At 43.6% G+C, this 25,391-nt stretch overlaps 1 protein-coding gene across 2 annotated transcripts in view; it reads right to left on the reverse strand.

Annotated features, from left to right (window-relative positions):
- OTUD7A (OTU deubiquitinase 7A) overlaps positions 1–25,391 on the reverse strand; it is a 39,406-nt gene that overhangs the window by 8,321 nt on the left and 5,694 nt on the right. Inside the window, exons 2-10 of one of the 2 annotated variants that reach the window (XM_081964455.1) lie at positions 16,548–16,655; positions 14,884–15,030; positions 9,964–10,161; positions 6,946–7,164; positions 5,055–5,156; positions 3,260–3,387; positions 2,979–3,091; positions 842–969; positions 219–368 (exon numbers count right to left, since the gene is read on the reverse strand). In XM_081964455.1, coding sequence (XP_081820581.1) covers positions 219–368; positions 842–969; positions 2,979–3,091; positions 3,260–3,387; positions 5,055–5,156; positions 6,946–7,164; positions 9,964–10,161; positions 14,884–14,968 — 1,123 coding nt within the window. In that variant the 5' untranslated portion in view covers positions 14,969–15,030; positions 16,548–16,655. The remainder of the gene's footprint in view (positions 1–218; positions 369–841; positions 970–2,978; positions 3,092–3,259; positions 3,388–5,054; positions 5,157–6,945; positions 7,165–9,963; positions 10,162–14,883; positions 15,031–16,547; positions 16,656–25,391) is intronic. The other variant, XM_081964456.1, reaches the window with a different exon arrangement.

Genomic DNA, 25,391 nt, shown 5'->3' on the forward strand with positions numbered 1-25,391 from the left:
GGAATTGTGACTTCTATATTATGCTGGAAATCCATCAGCCCAATGCAGGATGACCTGGGCACACGCAGCTTCCAGAGGTCCCTATCTAACCATCTTCCAATATGACACGTTGCAGATTCATTCTTGGCTAAATCTCAGTCCTGGTCATTTCTGGGCTAAAAGGTGGTTGTGTGATCCCTTCTTGGTGACAAGTTGGTTTGATTTCAAGCCGGACATACCTTGCTCCTTCTGTTGATCTTTCTGCTCCATTGAGACAAGGGCCGAGAAATGAGCTTGGTCATAGGCGAGGACCAGGGGAGAGCAATGGCATCGGTTGGGCATGACTTCCAGGGGCAAGTAAATCCCACCAAAGGGGATGGGCGCAAAGGCTGTGAAAGACACACAAGAAGTTGCTGCACTACAAGATAAGCAATGGGCACAGTCCCCGGGGTCTTCCTTTTTTCAAGGCAGTTGTGGTAGGGGCATTCTTTCTGTATCACTGGCAGATGCCAATCAACCAATGGTGAAGCAACCAAATGAAGATAACAAATACAGAATATTATATATATATATATATATATATATATATCAATATCAGAATTATAGACTTCAAAATGCATTGTAAGGACTCCAAAAACATATGGAGGGAGGGAGGTAGAAGGAAGAGAAAGAGATGGGATAGAAGGAAGGAATAGAGAGAAAGAGAGGGAGGGAGAAGGAAGGAATAGAGAGGGAGAGGGAGGGACGGAGAGGAAGGAAGGAGAAATGAGGGAGGGAGGGAGGGAAGGAAGTTGTTGAAGACCACAAATTTAAAATGGCCTTGGGCTTACCATTCAAGGTCAAAACAGCCATGGAAATTTACCTTCTCCTCCTGAATCCCGTAGCATCGTATCTGCCACAACAACAATCGGTCGCCTTAATATATGGGCCAGCACAAAAACGTGGAACTCCTCTAGGCTCTCATAGACGGGGTCTTCCGAATTCTCCACTCTAAGAAACAGACACAACACTAGAAAGACAGTCCTGAGAGAAGACCTTGAGCTGGACTCCAAAGCCAGCCAGTTCTCCCAGCATGAAATGTAAATGGGATCGAAGTTCCACTTGCAGTGAATGAAACTGATGCCCTGCACTTATTCCTTTCCCCTTTTGTCTGCCTGGAGGGGAAAAAACCCTCATACGATTTCATAGCAATACCTGAGAGGGCTGTGAAGGCACCTCTAAGGCTTTCTGGGGCCAGGTCCAACCCTAGTTTACAGTTGCTTACTATGCAAATAGTTGCATGTACTTCGTTGCATGTGTGAGGTAATAAGTTACAGTTTTTTTTTCTATATATATTTTTTTATTTTTCATTTTCATAACATATAATCACATGTACACTATTACATAGCCAATATCGTGTTGTATCATTAAATGTTTACATCAATTCATCTTACCATCAACTCCCAAAAACGATTATTGGCTCTTCTGCTCTCCATACACCGTATTTGTACCTTATCCATCACTTTCTTCTCCCTCTCTCCTCCCACTCCCTCCCTCCTTTCTTCCCTCTGTCCTCCTTCCCTTCTCTACTTCCCCTTCCTCTCTCCTTCTCCTCTCTCCCCTTTCCACTCCTCCTTTCTCTCCTCCTCTTCTCTACCTCCTTTCTTCCCTCTGTCCTCCTTCCCTTCTCTACTTCCCCTTCCTCTCTCCTTCTCCTCTCTCCTCTTTCCACTCCGCCTTTCTCTCCTCCTCTTCCCCTCCGGCCCTCTCTCCTATCCTTCTCTTCCTCCCTTACATCTCTCCTCTACTTCCCATTCTTCATTTCGTTTACTTGGTGTATTTCAGTTTCTGAGCAAGCTCCATTTTATGTTGATGGTATTTATAATTCCTTTTCAATATACATATTAAATTTTAACATATCTTCCTCCTTCTTTGTTTAAAAAATAGAACAAAAAAGTATACATATATAGTCATTGTGCTTTTAAACCCAACACACACACCCCAAGCCTAATTTTGGACAAGATGTAGACCTGGTTACAATTCCCAGCTATTCTTATCATTATATTTATATAATTATGCATCCTTAGACACCCCCAATTTGTGATTCTGTCTTTAAATCTCAATAGTTTCCCATTGTAAGCATATTTCATGTTCCCTCTCCATTTTTCCATATCTTGGATTAAGTTACAGTCTTACGCCTTGCAAGTTAACAAAACCACGAAGTTTAGCCCAAATTGCAGGTATCTGTTAGATAACATCGTACATTTTTAGTACATAAATTCTGTGCAGGTAAATTTTGCCTATAAAGTTGACAGGTAAGAATATCAAAGGGGGCTTGGAGACCCCTTGAGACTTATTTCTGTCTGGAATCTAAGAACCGCCAAGCGTAGCCACCTTACATGAACTACTAATCCTCCTTTCCGTGGCACCAGAAGTGGCAGGTAGACGTTGAAACCTCTACAGAACTCTGAAGTTGGCGGTGTTGATATCCTTTTTAAGGCGCCCATTTGCTCATTAAAACCAAAACAAAACAAAAGATCTAAGAGGCAGCTGGCAACCTAGAACCCTTCAAAACCTGTCGTTTTGTTTTCTTCTTTTTAAAACAGAGACCGCTTTGAAGCAACCGTATCTTGGGTTGAAAGCCCATTTTGTCACCAAAGGAAACGAGCCCATCTATAATTTAAAGGAAGGGATGGAAATTTTTCCTCCGCAACGTTATTGTGAAAGAATTGGGTAGGTTGGCTTTGAAAAAGTTATCTTCCCCAGAAAGAAGAGAAGAGTTGGAAGGGACCTTGGAGGTCTTCTAGTCCAACCCCCTACTGAGGCAGAAAACCCTATACCACTTCAGACAAATGGTTATCCAACATCTTACAAGCTTCCAAGGTCCCTTCCAACTCTGCTATTGCATTGTATTGTATTGACTTCCTACAAAGCACCCTTTCCCTATTATGTTGTAAATGTACCCCTGGCTGGCCTCTCCCCCCAACCTCCCCAAAACCAGTGGGCAAATATCCACTTACCCACCGCCGCTGCCTCCGTTTTTGCTGATGTGAGTGCGGGGTTCACTGGAGGCCAACTTGAGAAGTTCATTCCACTCCCTCTCCCACTCTTCCTCCGTATAAACCAATCCTGACTAAGAGAGAAAGGAAAGATGGTTGGAGGAAGAAGAAGCCCATTCAAGACAACAGAGATGCCTTCAAGCGGGGGGGGGGGGCTTTTTCACTCCACCCCCACTTCCACTCAACCGAAAACTAAGAAGAGGATCCCACGAAGCCCCTTCAGAAGCTCCCGTCACACCAACCTCTTTGTTTTGCTGGGTTTGCTGCCAGCGCCACCTTCTCTTCAGAGCTTCCCTCTCGGCCCCACGCCTCATCATGGTGTAAAGGGCTTTGCGTAATACGAGGTCTCGGTCGTGAAACCCCCACATCCCTAGGAGCAAGAGAAAGGGGTGGATCTAAAGCAGGGGTGGCAAAGCTTTTCAGCACCAAGTGCCCAAAGCAGAAGACACGTGCAGCTGCAGGCATTCACGCTGGAAACCTCAGGACCTGGCCAGTGCACACACGCCTGCTTTTTGGGCTATTTGGGGGGCTGTTTTTGGCCTGAAAGATGGCTCGGGAAAAGAGTCTGGTTTGGGGGCATCTTTTGGTTCCTTTTCAGGTCATTTTGGAGTCATTTTCTGACCGTTTCCCCACCATTTGTGACCTGGAAACAGCCCGAAAAATGCCTGAAACAGCCCCCAAAAGGACCAAAAATGCTCCCAAAACAGGGTGGTTTTTGGACATTTCTTGGGCCATTTTCAGGCAGTTTTCCAGCGCTCCGGTGCCCGCAAAGAGCAGCTGGCCACAATGGACGTAACCACAGAGAGGGCTCTGTGTGCCGTAGATTCGCCATCCCGGATCTAAAGAATGAGAGATCCATGGGGGCGGAAAGAAACTTTGGGGTCTTCAAAAAGAATACCACCACCCCAGAAAGAAACCAAAATAGAAAAAAAAATGAAAGCAGCCAGTAAGATAAATAACAGGCCTGGTTCCCTTGGTGTGAAGACCTCCTGATTATGTGAAAGCCTTTCAGATAAAATCTATCGAAGCCAAATTATTCTTTATTCAATTTGTACAGCCGTCCATATTACCTAAGTGAGTCTGAGTGGTTCACAGTAGGTTAAAAACAATCCAATAAAAATGCTAAAATCCAACATACACAAATATAAAAACTATCCCTAATCAATTAAAGAAACCCACAGAAAGCTGAATATGGGCGATATTGAATTTCAAGGACATGTCAGAGGGCTGAAGGAGAAATAACTAAAATAGTCAGCTGTTTCTTCTAATATTTGATTGTCCTGGAATCAGCATAAATCCTTGACCGACTGCACAGACCAGGACAAATCCGTCTTTTCCACATTGACTTCGCCAAATAAAACATGAGAATATAGTGAGAGTCACTCCAATAGCAGAATAGTTGTAAGGTGAAATCAGTAAAAATGGAAAGGAAAAGAGTTTAATATTGATGCAGGCCAGGTTTTTCTCTTTGAAAGGAGGAAGTTGTTGTTAGTTGCGAAGTCGTGTCCGACCCATTGCGACCCCATGGACAATGTTCCTCCAGGCCTTCCTGTCTTCCACCATCCTCTGGAATCCATTGAAGCTCACGCCGACTGCTTTGGTGACTCCATCCAGCCACCTCCTTCTCTGCTGTCCCCTTCTTCTTCCTTTGCCCTCCATCGTTCCCAGCATGAGGCTCTTCTCCAGGGAGTCCTTCCTTCTCCTTAGGTGGCCAAAGTATTTGAGTTTCAGGATCTGGCCTTCTAAAGAGCAGTCAGGGTTGATCTCCTCTAGGACTGACCGGTTGGATGGCCTTGCAGTCCAAGGGACTCAGTGCAGGAGTCTTCTTCTCCAGCACCAGAGTTCAGAGGCCTCCATTCTTTGGCGCTCAGCCTTCCTTAGGGTCCAACTTGCACAGCCATCCATTGCAACTGGGGAAACCAGAGCCTGGGAAAACTATATGCACTTTGATGGATGTAAACGCTGAAGAAGAACCAGTTGCGGTTGACATTCAACTGACATTCTTGTATCCAAAGCTAAGGAGACGTAGACACTTACCCAAAGAAGCAGCGTGCAAGAGGCAGTTTCCATCCCCAGTTGTGGCCAATGGAAGAAGACGTTTGCAGCTGGTACATGCAGTTGACCACCAGTTGAGGCGACCTAGGAAACATCAACCATCAGGACAATAAAGGTGTGAAGGAATCTCGGAAAAGGTAATGAGGGATCCATTGGGGAGGGAGGGGGGAGGAGAGAAGAGGAGAGAGACACTTGGAGAAGAGATTGGCCAGTAAACGCTACCCTCAGGTTGATTGCTGCGTTCAGCTTCCAGCTCTGAAGTTACTCAATGAGAAACTTCACTAACTACCAATAATGATTTGATTCCTAGTTGCTTAATCTACTTGAAAATGGCATTATTCCATTCAGACATTCAGGAGCTACAACCACACAAAGCCAACCAGACTTTTGGCCTTTTAATCCAACAACAACTGGGGTTTTCTGCAGCCCAGCAAAACAATGTATCACTGGTAAATCTCGGCACTAATAGCCGAATTTGTGAAAAGCCCTTGATAATCTCCATGCGCGTTCAATGAGCACCAGCTGGTGCACGCTTCCTCGCCCAACGACTCTGATTAAATCTAAATTAGGAGTTCACTCGGGAAGCATCTCTTTAAGTGTGCTGGGCTGCCTTTGGGAGCGATAAAATTAGAGGTAGCATGTTCTCATTTTTAGCAACGCCTTTCTTGGGAAGTAACAGCCCGTCACCTGCTCCGTGCAGGAGCTGAAGTGCCAAAGCTCATCAGAGGTCATCCACTTAGCGACTGTTCTAAGTTAAACCGGCACTGGGAAAAGGGATTTAGGACCATTTTTCACACGACCATCGTAGCATCCCCAGGATGACATGATCAAAATTCAGAAGCTGGATCATATTTATGACCTTTGCTGGGTCCCGGGGAATCACGTGATCTCCTCTTGGGACCTTCTGAGTCCCAAAAGTCAAAGGGGAAGACGTATTTGCTTCACAACCCTGTGACTGAGTTAACAGTTCACTCAACCACGGTGGCAAGAAAGGTCATAAAATAGGACAAAGCTCACTGAACGAACGTCTCCCTTAGCAACAGAAATTTGGGGTTCAATTGTGGTTGTAACTCAAGGACTGCTTATATTCCCTTCTCTGTGCACATCTGGCCAGATGCAAATTCATCCTTCAAACACATTGAAGCAAAAACTGCTTCGTCTATGCCAGGGGTGTCCAACCTTGGGAACTTTAAGACTTGTGGACTTCAACTCCCAGAATTCCCCAAATTAAAGAAATAAATAACCCCCCCCCCCAAAAAAAAAAGGGCCAGTTGCCTCTTGAAGAAAAGCACCTTTGGGACAAAAAGCTGCGCTGCTCGCCTGCCTTAAAGGCCTGTTGCTGTGAAGGCAGAATTAAGAGGCAGAAGCAGCCCAGGATTCGAGGCAGAGAATTAGGTTTATTCACGGGGCACCCAGGATGCTGAGTCAGCTGTAACCTCAGCCGGGTCTTCATCGGACTGCAGAGGTTTCCTTGGGTGGGGAAAGAAACAACTGCTTTCACATTCAGGGGGGCATCTCCAAGATTACGTAAGAGGGGAGAAAAAAGCAGACCGTCTTTCTCTCCATAGTCCTCCATTATTCATGATTTTAAAAAGGTTTATCCAAACCCTCCCACACATTGCTGTCTTATTAGATTAAAACAGCCTTTTCTTTGGCCTCCACTTGAACTGCAAGAGCTTCGTTTCTCTGATCGTTTTAATCACTTTCTCGGGCATTTCCTCATCCTTTGAAACCTTTCAAAGACGGCACATCCAGGTGGGCCTCTAGCTTTCATTCCTGATTTAAGTCCCCCATTTCAGCAATCCTGGGCTTTAACGGGGGGCTCCGAGAACCCCTCAATGCAGCCAGGAGTCCAGCTTGAAGGCTATCTCACCCGCTTGTTCCAGAGCAACCATGGTGGCCTGCTCAATCAGGTCCCGCTCGATGAAGCTCCTGAAGTCTTCACTGTAAACGCTGAGGTCGGGAAGTTGAAAGGTGTAGATGGGCATCTCCAGAGAGAAGTGGTCATTGATGCACTCGGTGGCCACGTGAGAGCGGGCGAGTGAGACAATGGCGGAGCTGGCGTGAGAGATTCCTCTAGAAAGCCTCTTCTCTAAGCAAGAGAACAAAGAAGAAGGGGACATGAGATGCGCCCTACTTGGGTCACTGAACATCTGCAAGAAAACAACCAAGTTCAGAGAACATGAAGGACCCCAAAATCTTCCCCCTCTTTCCCTATCTTCTTCTTCTTCTTCTTCCCCTCCTCCTCCTCCTCTTTTTCTCTGCAAACCTCACTCTCTTCTAGCACTGATTATGATCCCTAGTTGGGTCATGTAACGTCTGCAAGAAAACCCCACAGTCCTCTTCTTCCTCCTCCTCTTCCACCCTATATTCACTCAATTACATATTACACAAATCCTATCGGCAACAGAAAACTAAAAAAACCCTTTGCTCTCACATTGTTTTAAAAGAATTGGAATATCCTAGAGGATAAAACTTTCAGAGATCCCTGTGACCCAACAATCACAGAAAAGGACAATCAGGAGGAGTCAAAACATATGATCATTTCCTCGGCTTCCTGATTTATCTTCAACTGGTAAAAAACTTTTTCCTTCTAGCTGGCGTAACCCTAACCCTCTCCCCAATTCATGATACACCTTTAGGACTCTCTGAGTACCGCTCATCTAGAGCAGCGATGGCAAATCTTTTCAGCACCGAATGCCAAAAACGTTGCACGGAAGCTTCATGGGCATGCACTCATCAGGGCCGTGCTCCAAAAAGCCAAACATCCGGGTGATAGAGTGCCTGTGCACCCAATGATCAGCTGGCCAGCGCGCATGCACCAGCGGGTTTTTGGCACAGCTGCGCATGCAAAGGATCGCGCTCCAGAAAAGCCAAACCTCTGGGTTCTGGCACGCATTCACACCCCACAATCAGACAGCCAGCACACATGCACACACTGGTTTTCGGCATTGCCCTGTGCGCGAAGGACGGCTGATCATCACACGTGCATGCTCACCAGAAACCTAGAAGACAAACAGCCAGTTCACACGGTTTCATGTGCCACTTTGGGCACGCATGCCATAGGTTTGCCATCACGGATCTAGAGGCACCCTTTGACAGCACCTCCAAAGATGGAATGAAGTCCAGTTAGCTTTAATCTCGAGAAGACAGGAGAAGGACAGGCAAGCTCCAACCTCAGGAGCTTCACCAGATGTGGAAACTAGGAGGAGGGTCACAGAATGAGGCTTCGGAAGGCAGCCGCTACCTGGGCTCTGAGGCAGATAATCAACTGATCGTCCACGCCAAGGGATCGAGGGGGAGCCTGTGGCAGACTCAGAGGCTGACACGGTTTTATTTACTGCCAAATAAACCCTGGTTTTGAAATTGTCCGTAGCCTCCGAGCGATGAGCTCCATGGGCTAAAGACAGCGATCCTTCTCAATTAAGCCCACACATCTACAGGATGTAGGAGGATTGACCAAGAAAATCTCCCATAGGAACCGTCTTTCTAAGCTCGGCATGGTTTTAATTTCTGCTGTTAGTTACCATGGACATTGCAAATGAATGAAGTAAAATTATTTTTTTCATTTACCGGGGATATTTTATTCTGTTTTTGTTGTTTTGTTAAACGCAGGGAGTTCTTTCTGGAACCTCACGGGATATAAAACGGAGAGATAAATCAATCAAGCCCTCCCTCCATGGGTGCAAACACCCTTTATGGAGTCAACATTTTCACGAGGGTGCCATGCTAATCTGGAACGGGTGCGCAACAACAAGGCAGCTGCAACAGGAAAGCATTGTGAGTCCAACCTCCTTCACCTTCCCTCCATGGGGGAACCATGAAAAGATGTTGGTCTACATAATACAAAATGATGAGGACATGAAAAGGGCCCCTGCTGAGCATCCCATGATGTCACCAGCTTGTCCTTTCAACCCAGAAATGCCTTAGGAAGTGTTTCCAACATGAATGTTGCAGCAGTAGGCACTCTACCTTGGATAAGTTAGCCAAGCACCTGTTGTGGCCCCCCAGCAGATCTGGCAGCAGAGTCGGACAGTGAGGAGGTTGGGGAGGAACATGGGCCAGTCCTGGACGCTGGAGAAGGCTTGGATGATGGCTCTGCGTTAGAGGTAGAGAGGGGGCCAGGGCCTTCTGGGAGTTATGTGCTGCCTCCGGAGCCTTCAGAATTGGACATCAGTGAGGCAGAGGAACAGGGGGAGCCTGTTCCCAGTGCGTGCATGCGCAGAGCTGCCAGAAGGCAAGAACAGTTAAGACAGAAGGGACAACTCGGGAGTAAGGTTTGGAGGTGATTGGCCCCTCCCATAGGACATAAAGGAGGAGCAAAGGCACATGAGCCTGTGCAGGAAGCAACTTGGTTCAAGCTGGTCAGTTTATCTTCTGAAGCTCCGTTTTGACTCTGTGCTCTGTGTGGCCTTGCCAAGCTAACTGCCAATTAAGTCTTTGGCAGCATTTCCAGGAAGATAAAGGTGGATGCTTATCAGCCTTATCCCGAAGGACTTTGGCAGCCTACTGTAGGACTCTTTCCAACTATTTGGGACTCATTACAGGCTGTGAATGAACCTAATTCACAGCCTTTGGAATAAAAAGAGTGTTTTTGGGGACTAAGCGTGTGCTTTTTACTGTATCAGGAAGCCTCGGTCAGGACAGCGCCTATGTGTGGAGATGTTCCTGGAAGAACCTCAAGGTCAAGCCAAGGGAAGTTCTTGAGGTCCAACCCAACACCTTGAATGCCCTCCAGAAACATCTAAATAATCCATACACCTACAGCAATTGCAAAATAGCTGTTAAAGGACTATAGCAATGTCAGTTGGATAATATACAGATCAGCTGAAGTGTTGGAGTGCTTTTCAGAGGCAGCCCAGGCTGAACCCACGGCGGAAATCCACTTTACCTTGGGAGATGTCCTCCTGTCTAGGAAAGGAGAGCCGCTCACTCTTGTTCACCTGTTGGGAAGGTTCTTTATCCGGCTTTTGCTGCGGCTGCTGTTTGGGATACCTTCCTTCGTTGAACACCTGGGGCAGGTTGGCTGTATGCACCTGCCTGAGCTGTTCATAGTCACTCAAAGCAGCAGTGAAATCCCAGTTTTTGCCTAAAAGGGTAAAGAGAAAGGGAGGCAGGGTTGACTTTCACAGGCATGTTGATGGCCAGGCTGAGCTCTACGAAGCAGACAGCCTCTCTTTCGGATGCATTAAACCGAAGTAAAAGGTATCGAAGTAAACATTGGCAGAAATCAATCCGTGACCCTCTTGGGAGCAAAAGTTGGGCTTTGGAGAAGCAGGGTGGGAAGAAGATTGATACATTTGGACTTTGGGGCTGGAGAAGACGCCTGAGAATACCACGGACAGCCAAGAAAGCAAACCAATGGATTATTGGACACATCAGCTTAGAGTCCTCACTCAAGACACAAAGGCTCAAATTATCCTGCTTTGGGACACATAATCTGAAGGCCCAACTCTGTGGAGAACGTTCTGGTGCTGAGAAACATGTTTGTCTGTGTATCAGTGCCACACAGAAGAATATTAAAACTGATTAAAATGGAGCACACATCCAGTTATTTTGCTCTCCTCGAAATCATCACGGATGAGCCAGTGAACTATACCAGAAGTCTCCAACCTTGGCAATTTTAAGAGTTGTGGACTTCAGCTGAGGAATTCTAGGAGTCTGCAAATCTTGAAGTTACCTACTTTGGAGACCCCCTGAACTAAACTGTGGGAGGAAAAAATGAGAGAAATCCCTATTTCACAGAATTTATCTATGGAACTGAGTAATGATGGCCCACCAATCTGAATAACTTTAAAAGGAAAGTGAACCCAAAACTGCCCATTCAACTTGTGAGTCTAAATCATTTTCAATAAAGAGAAGCTGTAACATTCTTAATACTAGTTTCTGGACGGGTCATGCTTTATCCATGTTCTGGCCCTCCAGGAAGGAAATGACCTCTTAGCTTTCTTATCTCTAGCAATTAGATACCTGGACCATATAGTACTTGATCAACAGAAGGCATAAATGCTGATGCAGTTAATTAGCCAACTAACCAAACAAAATGTCGTGGTATATTTCATTATAATCCAGCTTTAAATAACTCCCAAATATTTAGAGCACTAGCTGTGCCAGAGGTAGTATATGTTGGTTCATAACACTGTAAAATATTTAAAATGCCCAAATAATAGAATTGACTGAGAATTTTGGATGAGCTCAGTGATCTGTGTTTGACTAGGAATATAAAATGCTTAATTCAAAGAAAGGCATATTTTATTAAACATATCTCTGCAAGGACTCCGTTTTCCAGAAGAGAGACAATAAAGCATGATGCACGTTTGAACAAGCCGCATTTATTTCATTCACTGAGAATTGCGTTCTAACGTACAATATATAACTTCAATTTATAATTGGTTCATTGCCTTTACATTGTTATATTCTTAGGCCAACCTCCCCCCCTTTAATTCTTCCTCTTGAATGCTGGTGAATTATCACATCAGATCCTTATTATTTTTCAACGCACTGTTAATAAATAAACCGCTAAAGTATTCATTATATCATCCTGCCTTAATTGTTCGCATCTAAACCACCTTTTCTCTCCCCAGTCTATTCTCGAAAGCAAAATCCATGTGTTGGGAGGGCAGAACACGGAAAAAACAGCAGAGCTAAAATTGTGGCAATGAAATGTTATCAGATGATTTAAAAAAAACATGCACACAAGGATAACTGAATTAAAATAAGGACATAACCATTCTGGAGGAAGGGTCACGTTTTCTAATTCCAAAAAAATTGTACAACAAACTGGCAAATTTGAGGAGGAAGAGGAAGAAGAGGAGGAGGGGAGGGAGGGAGGGAAGGAAGGAAGGAGGGAGGGAGGGAGGGAGGGAGGGAGGGAGGGAGGGAGGGAGGGAGGTACTTTTGGGAACCAATTTGAAGGCTTTCATACAATTTTATCTCACAATTGGCTTCTCTGCATGGAAAAGCAACAGTAGCGGCTTTATTTCGATGCCTGCAAAACGGTTATCTCCAAGCAATAACTCAAGCAGCATTGTCAAGCTGATAGAACAATATCCTGCTGTTTCAAGAGATCAACCTTTGCCTGCCCCCCCCCCAAAAAAAATCCAGGAAAAATTATGACATATGAGTAATTTTTAGCTTTTTTTCCACCCGAAGATGATTAGTGGTTTTTATCAAAGCAGAATGCATTTAATTTCCTTCTATTGAAGTAGGGCATCATTAACAGCAGAAGGATGAGCGCTCTTAGCAATCTTTCAAAGGACAGTCAGAAATTACCACATTCCCCCCCCCCCCCCAAACCACATGCTCTCGTGAACAGCGTCTCTGCAAATTGGCTGAGAACGAGGCAGGCCTCCTAGCTGACATTTCTTTGAAATGGCACGGTAAAAAGGCAGCTGACGTCAAACAGTTAAGTTGCTTTTTTTCCAAACCACTATTATTTCAATGTTACCTTCGTTTGGATTCACAACCATCTTGACCGACCATTGCAATTTCTTCCCAAACACACACACACACACACACACACACACACACACACACACACACACACACACACACAGAGCGACAGAGAGAGAGAGAGAGAGGGAAGTGCTTTTCTATTCAGGACTCTTGAAAAGTTGCATTTAACACTCTCCATGTGACAGTAAAGATAAAATATGGTCCATAACTGTGATGGTGAACCTATGGCCCACGTGCCAGAAGTGACACGCAGAGCCATCTCTCCAGGCACGCCATCCGTCGTCCGATGCTCTTTCAGTTTCTGGCACGCATGCACAGACACTGGTCGGTTGGCCTTTGCGTGTGCAGGCGTGCCAAAAACCAGAAGAGCAATTCCTGGGCATGCACGTGCATGCCGGGAAGCTGAGCTTCCAGTTTTGGCCAGCTGGTCTCTGTGCACACATGCATGCCAGAAAATGGAAGACCAGGTGACTGGCTCACACATGTACGCCAGGCAGATGTTATTCTGGTTTCCAGGCTCCTTCATGCACACACGTTCCCGTTTCGGCACTATAACTTCTATAACTTATTGTTTATAGAAGATAAGCCTAATTTGGGGGGAGGGTGTTACACACCAGCTAAAAAGAGAGTAAGGACATTACTCATAAATGACAATTTAGCCCAGATAACCAGAAAGCTGGGAAGAAGCATTTCAAATCAAAATAATGCAGAATAACAGAGTTGGGAAAGGACCTTGGAGGTCTTCTAGTCCAACCCCCTGCTCAAGAAGGAGACCCTACACCATTTCAGGCAAAGGGTTGTCCAGCCTCTTCTCAAAAGCCTCTGGTGATGGAGAACCCACACCTTCCATTGGTTAATTGAACATTAAATTAATTTAATACAAATGAAACCACTGAAAGAGACTCTGCATGGATCAACAAATCAAGGTTGCACATTCATGTTGCCATTTCCAACAAGGTTCCTACCCTTCATCCTGGCCTTAGAGAGACCTTCCTGGCATTGGTGTGGTTCTTGTTTCTTGATCTAGCTCAACTAGGAGAACTGTGTAAGACAAGGAATTTGATGTTACGCAGTGTTGGCCAACTATGGTTCCTCCCTTGTAAACACAGGTTGTCGAAAAGGATGCTGCAGAGATGGCTTGTCCCAGGACAGTTAAGGACCTTCTGCGACGGTCCTTCCACTGCTCTCGCGTGAACTTCTCCGTAGTTTTGTACAAGTGCGTGGGAAATCCCACCTCCTTTGGGTTCAGCAATCTATCAGGCTGGAGGTGGGTGAGAATTATTCCATAAAACAGGTGGCGGATCCTTCTTTTACAGATGGCTTAATACAGAAAAAAAAGGAACAAGTGTATTCTTCCCGGACTTCACACAAATGTGTTATTTTGGTTCACCTGACCATGATGTTGTAATGAAATGGTGCAAAGGTACTTGTGTGTCCAAAGAAAGGGCAAGGGACATCCTATGTGTGATGTGACACCCTTGTGCTGAGTTCGGTATTTTATGCACGGGAGATCCTTGTGGCTTGTTCCAGATGTTACTACTGTCTGGATGTGTGTGAAGGAATGTTGAGAGGCCCTCCTGGCTTCTCCAAAAGAAGCATGAAGGAGAGATTGGTAGAAGATTCCTCCTGAGAAACTCAAGATAACCCCACCTTGATTTCGTCTGATATAAGAGGGGACAAAGGAAAGTCCAGCCCACTTAGCATCTAACCTTGCTAATAAAAATAGTAGCAAAACAATGGATCTGCCACCCTTTGCAACATCTGCTCACCACAAATTCTACCTCGTCTGCTTCATTACATAAATCTACAGTATATACTGCCAAAGTTTTCATTCCTGAATCTTTCACTGAAAAAACGTGCATCGTAGGGCAACAATTTTTACACAAGCAACATAAGCTGTGAAAAGGATAACACTGTCAAAAACATCTCAGAAACTACCAATGGACTATCACAACCACACGGCATCACCGCAGCGCGCAAACCAACCAACTCCTCCAGGGTGTCCCAACCTCTCCAGAGAAGGAAGTACATGTTGATGGCATGAGGAAGTAAAGAACTCACTCAGAAAGGATGACACAATGGGTCATGGGTTGTCTAGTAAGGTTTAAAGGTGAAATCCAGAGAGGTGCTCCTTCTACATTTGGGGGCTCCTGTCCTGCAACACATCCAAAGGGAACTGAAGGAAACCCCCACTTTGTGGATCAGGGGTCCCTAACTTTAGCAACCTTAAGACTAGTGGACTTCAACTCCCAGAACTCCTGGCTGAGGAATTCTGGGAGTTGAAGTCCACAAGTCTTCAAATTGCCAAGGTTGGGGGATCCCTGCTGTGGATGATGTCCCATAAAGGAGATCTTACCTTCCAACAGGTCTCTGGCTAGACCAGGCTCTGCCCCCGTGGACTGAACGAAGTCTGAGAGGACAGCATCCATATCAAGAGTCATGGGATCATGTAGGGCAGCTGCTAACTGGGCAGCAGAAGGAAGGAAGGTTACAAGACATCCATCTACCAAGAGGGAGAAAGAAGATCCCAGATTAATCACCTACTGGAGGATATGAGAAGTCAGCTTTCTGAAACAGAATCCCCAAAAACTCAATGTGGAGGTTTGAACTCTGCTTCGGCTTATGTAATTAGTTAGCGTATGGCATCTACAGAGCTCATGCAATCACTGGTATGCAAACTTAGTTTAAATATAATTCAATATCTCAAGAGGATGCATGACTGTTTTTGAATCGTCCACAGCCTGGTCAGTCAAGGACCTCAATTTTTGCTACTCATATTTGTCCATTCTCAATTCTCTACCTCATCTCAACATTTGTGTCTGCCCAGCTCTTGAAAAAATACATTTCCATCAATGCTATCTATACGTGAGAAGATAACTTGGGGGAAAGAAAGAAAGAGAGAGAGAGAGAAAGAAGAAAAGAAGAAAGAAAGAAAGAAAGAAAGAAAGAAAGAAAGAAAGAAAGAAAGAAAGAAAGAAAAACCGACCAATCATATCAAGGGAAGTCAAGAAATCAATGCATGTTTATTTATTTTTACAAGTTTGTGTTGTCCTTCCTTCCATGAACACCTCTTGGCTTTTTCAGGCAATCAGCTCTTACAACCACTTCTGGCAGTATATTGCCTGTGTTTTTCAATTGAACTAGAAGCTAATATTACAAGTTCTAGGATAAGAATCCTTCGGTTCGTCCTAGTGTCTGAAGATATTTCAAGATTTGCTATCTTGTAGAGGACTGGGAGCTACAGAGGATGGGATTTGTAGCAAATTGCAGGAACTTATCTCCCCTCGATTTTTGCAAGCATCACCCACTTCAAAGCATAATGCTCCTGAAATCATGAGAGCTAGGAACTTCACCTTCATTGGATGAGTATCGAGTATGGGATAAGAGAAGCATTAACATGAGGTTGCACAGGCCACGTGACAAATAAGGACAGCCCATCTCTCACAAGATGTAACCACAGATCCACCAGAAAGTGGCTCTTTATTTAATACTTTATTTTATGTACAACTTGCCCTTGACTTACAATGGTTCATTTAGTGACCGTATGAAGTTACAATAGCACTGAAAAAAGTGACTTAGAACTATTTTTCACCCTTGTGACCATTATAGCATCCCCGTGGTCACAAGACCTTGGCAACTGACTCACATTTATGACGGTTGCAATGTCCGGAGGGGGTCCCTTTTTGTGACCTTCAGACAAGCAAAGTCAATGGGGAAACCAGATTCACTTAATGACTGTGTTACTAACTTAACAACGGCAATGATTCACTTAACAAACGCAAGAAAAATTGTAAAATGGGGCAAAACTCACTTAACAAATTTTTCACTTAACAATATAAATTTGTGGCTCAATTATGGTCGTAGGTTGAGTACTTATACATCATATTTATAAGCTACCCATCTTCCCAAAGGGACTCTGGGTGACTAATCCTAGACCAATCTGGGCTGCACCCAAAATGTCGGACTTGGCTTTCCTAAATGAAGAATGAAGAGGAACCATCCACTTCTCCTCTGACTTACTTTCAGCAGACCTGAAGTAACGTTTCGGCGGTGTGCTTCAGATGGTGAAGAAGCTACTTCATTTTTATCAGCGTAAGCCGTGAGAGTCAGCTGTGTCTCCCGAGGAATCTGTAAGGAAAGAGGAAGCTGGGTTAAAAATAAAATTCTGGAGTCAGGGATTTGTATCAGCACAGAAAGGAACACCAAGTTCATCCTACTACCTACAACACCAGTCCCTACCCCTGACCCCCTTGTGCGACCTTCTGACTAGCAAAGATTCACACAACCACCAGATTATTAACTTAAGAACTGCAGTGATTCACTTAGCAACTTGTGGTAAGAAAGTCCATAAAATGGGACAAAACTCACAGAACAATGATCTTGCTTAGCAACAGAAATGTGTGGTTCAATTGTTATCATAAATCGAGGGCTACCTTTAACAGGTCATATTTTTAGAGAGGTTGGAATATATTTGTACTGTTGTAAGGAATATCAGCAGCTACTTCTTTCTATTTTTTGTCTTTTTGTGCCCACTGTCCGGGGAATTCTGGGAATTGAAGTCCACTCGTCTGCTAGTTACTGAGGTTGAAAAACACTGTTTTAAAGCCAACAGGTTTAATCCAGGTTCCTGATTATATCCAACAGGTACCGCTAGCCTTCCAGGTTAAAAAAGAAAATTCTAAAGAAAGCTGCCTTTATCTCTGTTAAATTTCATTCACTTCCTTTTCTGCCCAATTTCTATTTTTCTATGGCTATTCCATTCCTTTAATCTGCATTAATCTCCCACTTCTTCAGTGCCGTCTGTTACTGCTATTATCAGCAAAAGCCAAATAAATAACAAAATAATTCAGTTTGCATTTCATGGCAAGGATGAGCACAAAAGGTCTAAGAACTAGCATTCGGGGGGGGGGGGGAGTACCAATATTTTCTCTTATCCTTTCAGGGCTAGAATGAAAGAAAAGAATATGCCTGCGGGGTGCATTTTGGGAAGAGACAGCCCTGACAGGGCCTCGATAAATGCACGGGAAAACTTTGAAGAAAACGGTATAATATTCACATGCAGAGATTTCTGCAGTCATCACAATCTATTCATATATATGTGCGTGCGTATAGATATATATTCATATTCTCGTGGAATTCTTAGTATCTCATAAAGGAGAATTACTGCTACTGTTAAGAACTTCCCTTGCTCAAATAATTAATATTGAGAGTTGCTATTTATGTTCCCAAAATAATGTAATGGTGCTGCAAAAAAGCAAAATAGCCTTTTTATTTTATTCTTTTAAGGAGCGAAACAAAATTGCTTTAATTGAGTACTTCAGATGTTCTCATAATGGAAAAGCTTCTCTTTTTAAAACAAAAACAACCCAGCAAAAAATGACACACTAAAGGCTCAACAATTTAGTTTATCTTAAATCAATGTGTGTGCTTTTAAAACAAAAACCAAAAACGAGGTAATAGAACTTCCATTGCAGCAACTTGGTTTATCAGGCTTAATAATATTAGTTAAATTTATGATAATCACGTGTCCTGGACTCTTTAAAGATAGAAAATGCAGATTATGCATTCAAATTACATGGCCTTCACTAAAGCAATAAAATGAAATGAATAATGACAGATATTTTGTACAAACATGAATGATAACAACTTTCAGCTTGCAATAACACCAGATTTACTGTAATCAATGTTATACACCGAGGAGATAAAAGAGTAAGTAGAACCCTTCTATTAATCAGCACTCAATAAATGAAATTTCTTCAAAGACTACCATGGAAACAATTCCATAATTATAATGAGCTGAAACAAAGATGCTGTTATGAATTTCATAACAAGTTGTGAATTTGTTTCGCCCATACTTCTTCTGATAACAATGGGCAAGAGATGGGAACGGAAACACACAGCTTCTGTGGCCCTTGTTACAACTCACACATCTCCAAATGCCCTGATCAATGTATGATAACAAAGAATGTGAGGAGGAATTTCATGTCCATGTGGAAACAAACCTAGGTTTATCATAATACTATAAAAATAGCTGCCACACACACATTCATCGTATCTTGTGAAGCTAAATAGGTGTTCCAGAGCAGGGGGTCTCTCAAATTTGGCAATTTTAAGACTTGTGGGCTTCAGCTCCAGAATTCCCCAGCCAGCCATGAATTCTGGAAGTTGAAATCCACAAACCTTAAAATTATCACATGTTCTAGAGCACTCAAAATACAATAAAAACTCTCTTTGTGACCAAGTGTTTATATTGTATTTGGGCTGCTCTAGAATGGCCCCGCATGAGTTACGAGTTATCCTCTTGACGCCTTTTCCAGTCATGGAAACAAACATTCAGCAGTCCCCACTCACTACCTGGGAAGGCAAGAAATATTTTGCTAAATGGAAAAAGAAAAAAAAGTACACACCCTGGAAAAATCTGCATTGCATCACGTCCTGAAGTATAAATCCCTAGAGATAAGTGAGTTACTCTTAAGGAAGAGAATTGACTGCAGTATTCATTTCAAATAGAAATTGGGACATATCCACCTTTGAATGTTCGGATCTGTTTCAAAATAGGACGATGGTGGTAGCGGTTTTAATGTAGCGGTTTTATAGATTTTATCCATGTTTGGAAAGTGCAGGTAGTCCTCAACTTACGACCACAATTGACCCCAAATTAACTGCTGATAACTGAGACATTGGTTAAGTGAGTTTTGCCCCATTTCACGACCTTTCTGGCCAGAGTTGTTAAGTGAATCACTTCAGTTATTAAGTTAGTAACCGTTGTTAAGTGAATTTGACTTTGCTTGCCAGAAGGTTACGAAAGGTGCCGACATGAACCCAGGATGCTGTGCCCGTCATAAAAGTGAGTCAGTTCCCATGCTTTTGATCACAAGGCCCTGGGGACGTTGCAACGGTCATAAGTCTGAAAAATGGTCATAAGTCACTTTTTTCAATGCCGTTGAACAGTCATTAAATGAACTACCTGTATTTGCGGACTCCATTGCCACAATGTTTTAGGGACAAGCAAACTTTGAAGATGAGAAGAGTTGGAGAGATATTTAAATGAATTATAGGATTCAACACTCAAAACCAACAACTTACTTAACAATGATTGGATTGGATTGTAAAGCATTGCAGGGGTTTGCCTAAGTGTACCAGGGTGCCTACCACCCCTCTCCTACTGTCTCCGTTTATTTCTACCCATTTCCTGTGTTCTTATACAGGCTTATTCTTATTCCTGTTATCTTGTGCATGAGTGACAAACTAAATAAATAAATAAAAATAACTTTTCTTTAGTGACCATTTGAAATCACAGCAGCATGGCCAAAGGGACTTGTGACCGGTCCTCGTATTTATGGCTATCATAGTATCCCCACAGTCATGTGATCAACATTTGGTCCCTTGGAAACTGGCATGTAAAAGCTACGACAGTCGCAGGGTCATTTGGGACCTTGGGGCAAACCAAGTCAATGGGAGAAGGTGGATTCCTGTAACGATCGCATGATTCTCTTAGCAACTGCAGTGATTTGTTTAATAACCATGACAAAAAAACAGGTTGCAAAAGTGGGCATGACTCGCGTTAAAAACAGCCACGTTTAGCCACAGAAATTCTTGACCCATTAAGGTCATAAGTCAAGGATTTTCTTTATGAAGCAATTGCTTCCATTTGTAAATATTTTGAGCCTTTGGTACGTGATTTTCATTGCCTTGAGGTTGACCACCACTTTCTGGGGTGACTCCAGAGAAAGCGGATCCATTCTTGATTAAGAGAGAATCTAGCAATGAAATAATCTTGTAAGAATCTTACTTGTCTTCCTTCTCCCTCTCGTAGACCCCCCCCACACACACACAGGGACAACATTAAAGCAAATAGCAGAGATACTGGAAGAGACTCAAGGAATGTGCAGGAGGCTTTATTTTTTAAAAAATTTATTTATTTAAAAAGCACTAATGAAAGATGCCTTAGATAAACCATCTATTGTGGCTCTAATGTAGTCAGTGAGGAAGACAAAAAAGCCACTGAAAAGGGGGGAAAACTGGGAGCTTGAAGGAAGCTAGAATTCAATGAAGTCATTATGCATTTCGGAACAAGTCCACAGTCACTGCAGTAGCTGGTGTGGCATATTATTTATTTAAAGCAACGATGAAGGGGGGGGGGACATATTTTGTAAGATAAAGAAGAATAAAGAGACAGGCGGAAGGGGAAGATTGCTGATCGGTCCAATTACTTCGGGATTTCTCAGCATCGGTGATGTTAAGATGGGGTGGATAAACTGTCCTTGTGCTTTTTTAAGGCAAGCCGCCATGCAAAACTATTAGCTGTTTCTAACTTTTTTTTTAAAAATCAAATAATAGGCTAAGCTCTCATCTCTTCTTGCGTGGGAATTGCAGGGAACTATTTGGTCATGGTTAGTAAAAAATGTTTCCTTTTCAATTTTCAAGCTTTTGGAAATACACCTTTAATTATTAGTCTCCCGTGTTCCTCTCTTCCTTACAGTCCTTCTTTCTGTTGCCTTGTTTGCAGTTTTATTTCGCCAGGCTGCTAAATTTATTTCGAATTTGCCTCCGGTGGGCAACACCTGGAGACTTTGCCTATCCAGGGGAGCCCAGGTGACCTGGAGCCCCACTGATCTCATGAGCGAGAACCAAAATAAAGGAGCTGGCCGAAGAGACAACAACAATTGGCACCTTTGTGGGTCGGCTTTGGCAACTGTGATCATGGCAACCTGAATCAGAAGCTCAGGAGGGAATAAAATTGCATACCAATCTCTTTTTACAAGCTGTATTATTGGCAGAATATCTCTTGAACGGTATCAAATCAATGAGACTTCTCCATTCTTCCTGATGTGTGGGTTTTTATATATATATCTCAGATTTGGAAAGGGTGTTTCCTAAAGCATCTCCTTCTGGGATGTCCAAGCTTGGCAACTTTTAAGACCTGTGGACTTCAACTCCCAGAATTCCCCAGGCAGCCAAGTTGGCTGAGGAATTCTGGGAGCAGACGTCCCCAAGTCTTAAAGGTGGCCAAGCTCGGATAACCCTGATCTACATAACCTTCCATAGCAACAGCTTCATTATTCTTCCAGAAATCCATATTCGCAATCCCTGCACGCATCGTGTCCAGAGCAGCATCAAGGTGCAGCGTTGAATATAACCCAGGCATGTTTGATGATCCTTGCATCTTTATTGCCAATGTTCTCTGGTCTTCAGCTCCCATCGCTTTAGAAGCAGAGGACAACGCAAGCAAGAAGTCATTATATTGTTAACAGCATTGTGTTACCATGTACTCCACCGAGTTCCTGAGAATTGACAAATGGGGCTTATATTCCCCCACCCTCTCTATCTCCCTCCCTCCCTCTCCCTTTCCCTCTCTCCCTCACTCTCTCTCCCTTTCCTCTCTCCCTCCCTCTTCCTTTCCCTTTCTCCCTCTCTCTCTCCCTCTCCCTCCCTCTCTAACTCACTCTCCTTCGCTCTCTTTTTCCCTCCCTCCCGCTCTCTTTCCTCTCCCTCTCTATCTCCCTATCTCCCTCCCTCTCTCTCCCTCTCTCCTTCTCTCTCCTTCTCTTCCTCCCTCTCTCCCTCTTTCCTTCTCTCCCCCTCTCCTTCTCTCTCCCTCCCTTTTTCCCTCTTTCCTTCTCTCTCCCTCCCTCTCTCTCCCCCTGCTGCTCCCTCCCTCTCTTCCCCCTGCCCTCTCTCAGATGCACTTGCATTTGAACTCCATAATTTTCCAGGACTGGGGAGGTTTTAGGGGACAGCACTCTTAGCCTCTCCAGGTATGTATTGATTTTCTTTTGACTAAGTGCATGGCGCTCACTCCTCTGGAAGTTGGGTTCTCCCCACCCCCACCCACCCCTTAGAAGCGTGTGCTTTTTTGATTGATCATCCACAGCTCCTTTTTCCTCTCTCGTTCAAGAGCAAATGACTATTGATGGAATATTCCAGAAAATGCTTTGCTCTAGCAGAGAAAGTAATTGCTGCCGTAGTTACGTCTTTAGGCTTCCGTTTGTCTTGGGGAATGGGCCTCTGTTTAAAAACACGCATGATGTGGCTCTCGGCTCCTGGGTATCCTTTCCATCTGTGCAACCTCTGCAGTCTGGGGTTAATCCTGGGGAAGGCCCTTCCCTGAAACCCTGCACGGCTTTTGCAGTCAACGTGGGGCATTGGAATTAATATGGAGCACATTTCAACTCGAGATGAAGCTCTTTTGCCTGCCTTCTTGGATGTCAAAGGATGTTTAAAGTAAAGGCAAGAGAGAATATCCTAAATGCAACAGTGCTAAATCTCCTTTGATCTTTTTGCTACTTTAGATGCCCTTCCTCTTTTTTTTTCTGGATGGGGTTCCTCAATTAGGAGAGATTTCCTAAGTTCCTTTGTTTGCAAAACTTCACAAGAGGTTCCAAGCACTTTTATACTTTTATTGGCCAGAATGAGATCAAGAAGGGGAAATTACAGGGTAGTATGAGATTTGTTCCTTGTTACTAATTGATTCCCCCTCAAAAAAAATTAGTGCCTTTCCTTCTTTTTGAATTTAAAAAAAAACCCACCTAAATAATGAAATATTTGGTAGGCATGGAGCTTTATCCTCTGGAGCGGAGGGGCATTTAAAGGGAGCTGTCCAGCAATGGTTGCTGATTAATCATTTACTGTATGGATTTTGGATAATGATTCAGATATAAAATCTATTCTTCAGTAGCCTTAGAAGAGCCAACATCTGAACTTGGAAAAAAGGAATGTAGATCTACTCCTGCTTCTAGATTGCATGCTGATCCTTAATCTCACATCGGTTTTGCCAATAATATTTATTTGATGTATAGGTCCTCAACTTACAACAGTTCATTTAGTGAATGTTCAGAATTGCAAAGCTGCCTTTTGTTCCACCCACTATGCAGCTGTGGGCAACGCCGTCTCTTATCTGACTGTTCCCTAGGGAGCATCTCTTTGCACCAGTCTCCCAAGGCTTTTCCCACGTACCACTCCACATTTCCAAGGTCAATTATTTCCCTTCTGATGATCTTCAAGACATCTAAGAACATTCTGTGTAATGTTACACCTGAGCAGTCCAAACCTTTGTCCCCTAAATCACTTTTCTTTGGATGGGTTCCCAAACTGGATCTTAAGACTTGGGAACAACAGGGAACAAGAAATCATCCTTCACCCATTATGAATAACGATGGGCACCCCAGAAGGTCTAAACAAGGAATAACCCAAAGAGGCTCATAATGACCAATGCCATTGAATGAGGCTTTATCAGCTGTGGGCCGGGTTTGCAAGAGAACTGGTTTGGACAAAATTCAGCAGCACTTTTTTGTGCAGCTGTTGATAAAAATAGGATCACCAACATGATTGTCAACGTCCAATGACACATAAGGCAGGAGGAGGAGGAGGAAGAGGAGGAGGAGGAGACATCAGTATCACGTATGATAACCATCCATGTATTAACTTTGTCACATGCACTAGCTCCTTAGCCCCTTGTACTAAAATGTCACCCTTTTCTTCAACCAAAAGATATGCAACCAAGAAAATGAAGGGCAAAAACTACAAGCCAAGAAACGCCATCTGCTTACACGCTGAAAGGCTGTTTCAGCTAGAAGGATTATCTAATAAGATTTCCTGCAAATACAAAGACTCTCTGCAGCTGGAACACCTGTGCATCAGCATCCTAAAGGGAAGGAGTCTTCTCAACCTGCATTAGCTTTCCCCCTAGAACAGAGATCTCCAGCCTTGTGAACTTTTAAGACTTGTGGACTTCAACTCCCAGAATTCCTCAGCTGGCTAGTTGTTAGTACATTATTGCATTTATTTGCTTCGCTTTATTTATGTTCTTGTAAATTTTTGCTGGTCATTGACCAAATAAATATTATTGATTGATTGACTGAGAGTTCAAATAAGCCTCTCTCTTTTTTGCACAGACTTCAGTGCAGAATCTAAGCAAAACAAACAAAGGAAAATTACGCTGTCCACACACACGTACAAATTGCTGGTCTTCTAATCTTTGTGAAACATTCCTAAATTGTTGGCAAAGACCCCAAAAGGGGATCTTTTGCAAGGGAAAAAAGATTTGTTGCAAGAGGAAAAAATTTGAAATCAACAGAAAAGAAAGAAATGACCTATTTGAAAAGAAGAGATAAACATCTGCAAATAATTCCTTCCTTCTGATTTTCACTCGTCAACATTCATCCACAAACATCTACATTCAAATCTAGTCAATCCTATCTCCACCTAAAGAAGAGGAGGTCAACCTATTCTCCAAAGCACCAGAAGGCAAGACAAAAAGCAATAGGTGGAAACTGATCAAAGAGAGACGCAATCTAGAACTTAGAAGAAATTTCCTGACAGTGAGAACAATCAACCAGTAGAACAACTTGCCTCCAGAAACTGTGGCTGCTCCAATACTGGAGTTTTCAAGAAGAGACTGTACAGCCACTTGTCTGGAATGGTTTAGGGTCTCCTGCTTGAGCAGGGGGTTGGACTAGAAGACCTCCAAGGCCCCTTCCAACTCTTTCATTCTGCTAACACATGTTCTTCCTCACCATCCTCCAATAACTTGTTCTGGTGTGTTTGTTTGTGTGAAAGAAAAGTAGAAATGGAGGCAGGGGAGATGTTGTAGAAGTTCTGGAAACCAAGGAGGAATCTAACTCCCAGGTTGGTAGTCATTGAGATCAACCTCTTCAGAAAGCCATAAATATTTACATTTTTCATGGAACTCTGGTGCCCATTCTGGACAAGAATTCAGCTTTCAGCATATGCATCCTGATGGATCATCTATGCAAGGAAGGTGACCTGAGATGGTGGTATTTGTCACCCAGTCAACGTTCCTCCATCTGCTAAGCATGTGGCTTTTTAGTTTGGTTTTTCAAAAACCCAAGAATTTCAACATAA

This window comes from Natrix helvetica (assembly GCF_964273705.1).
Source record: "Natrix helvetica genome assembly, chromosome: 12".
Taxonomy (NCBI): domain Eukaryota; kingdom Metazoa; phylum Chordata; class Lepidosauria; order Squamata; family Natricidae; genus Natrix; species Natrix helvetica.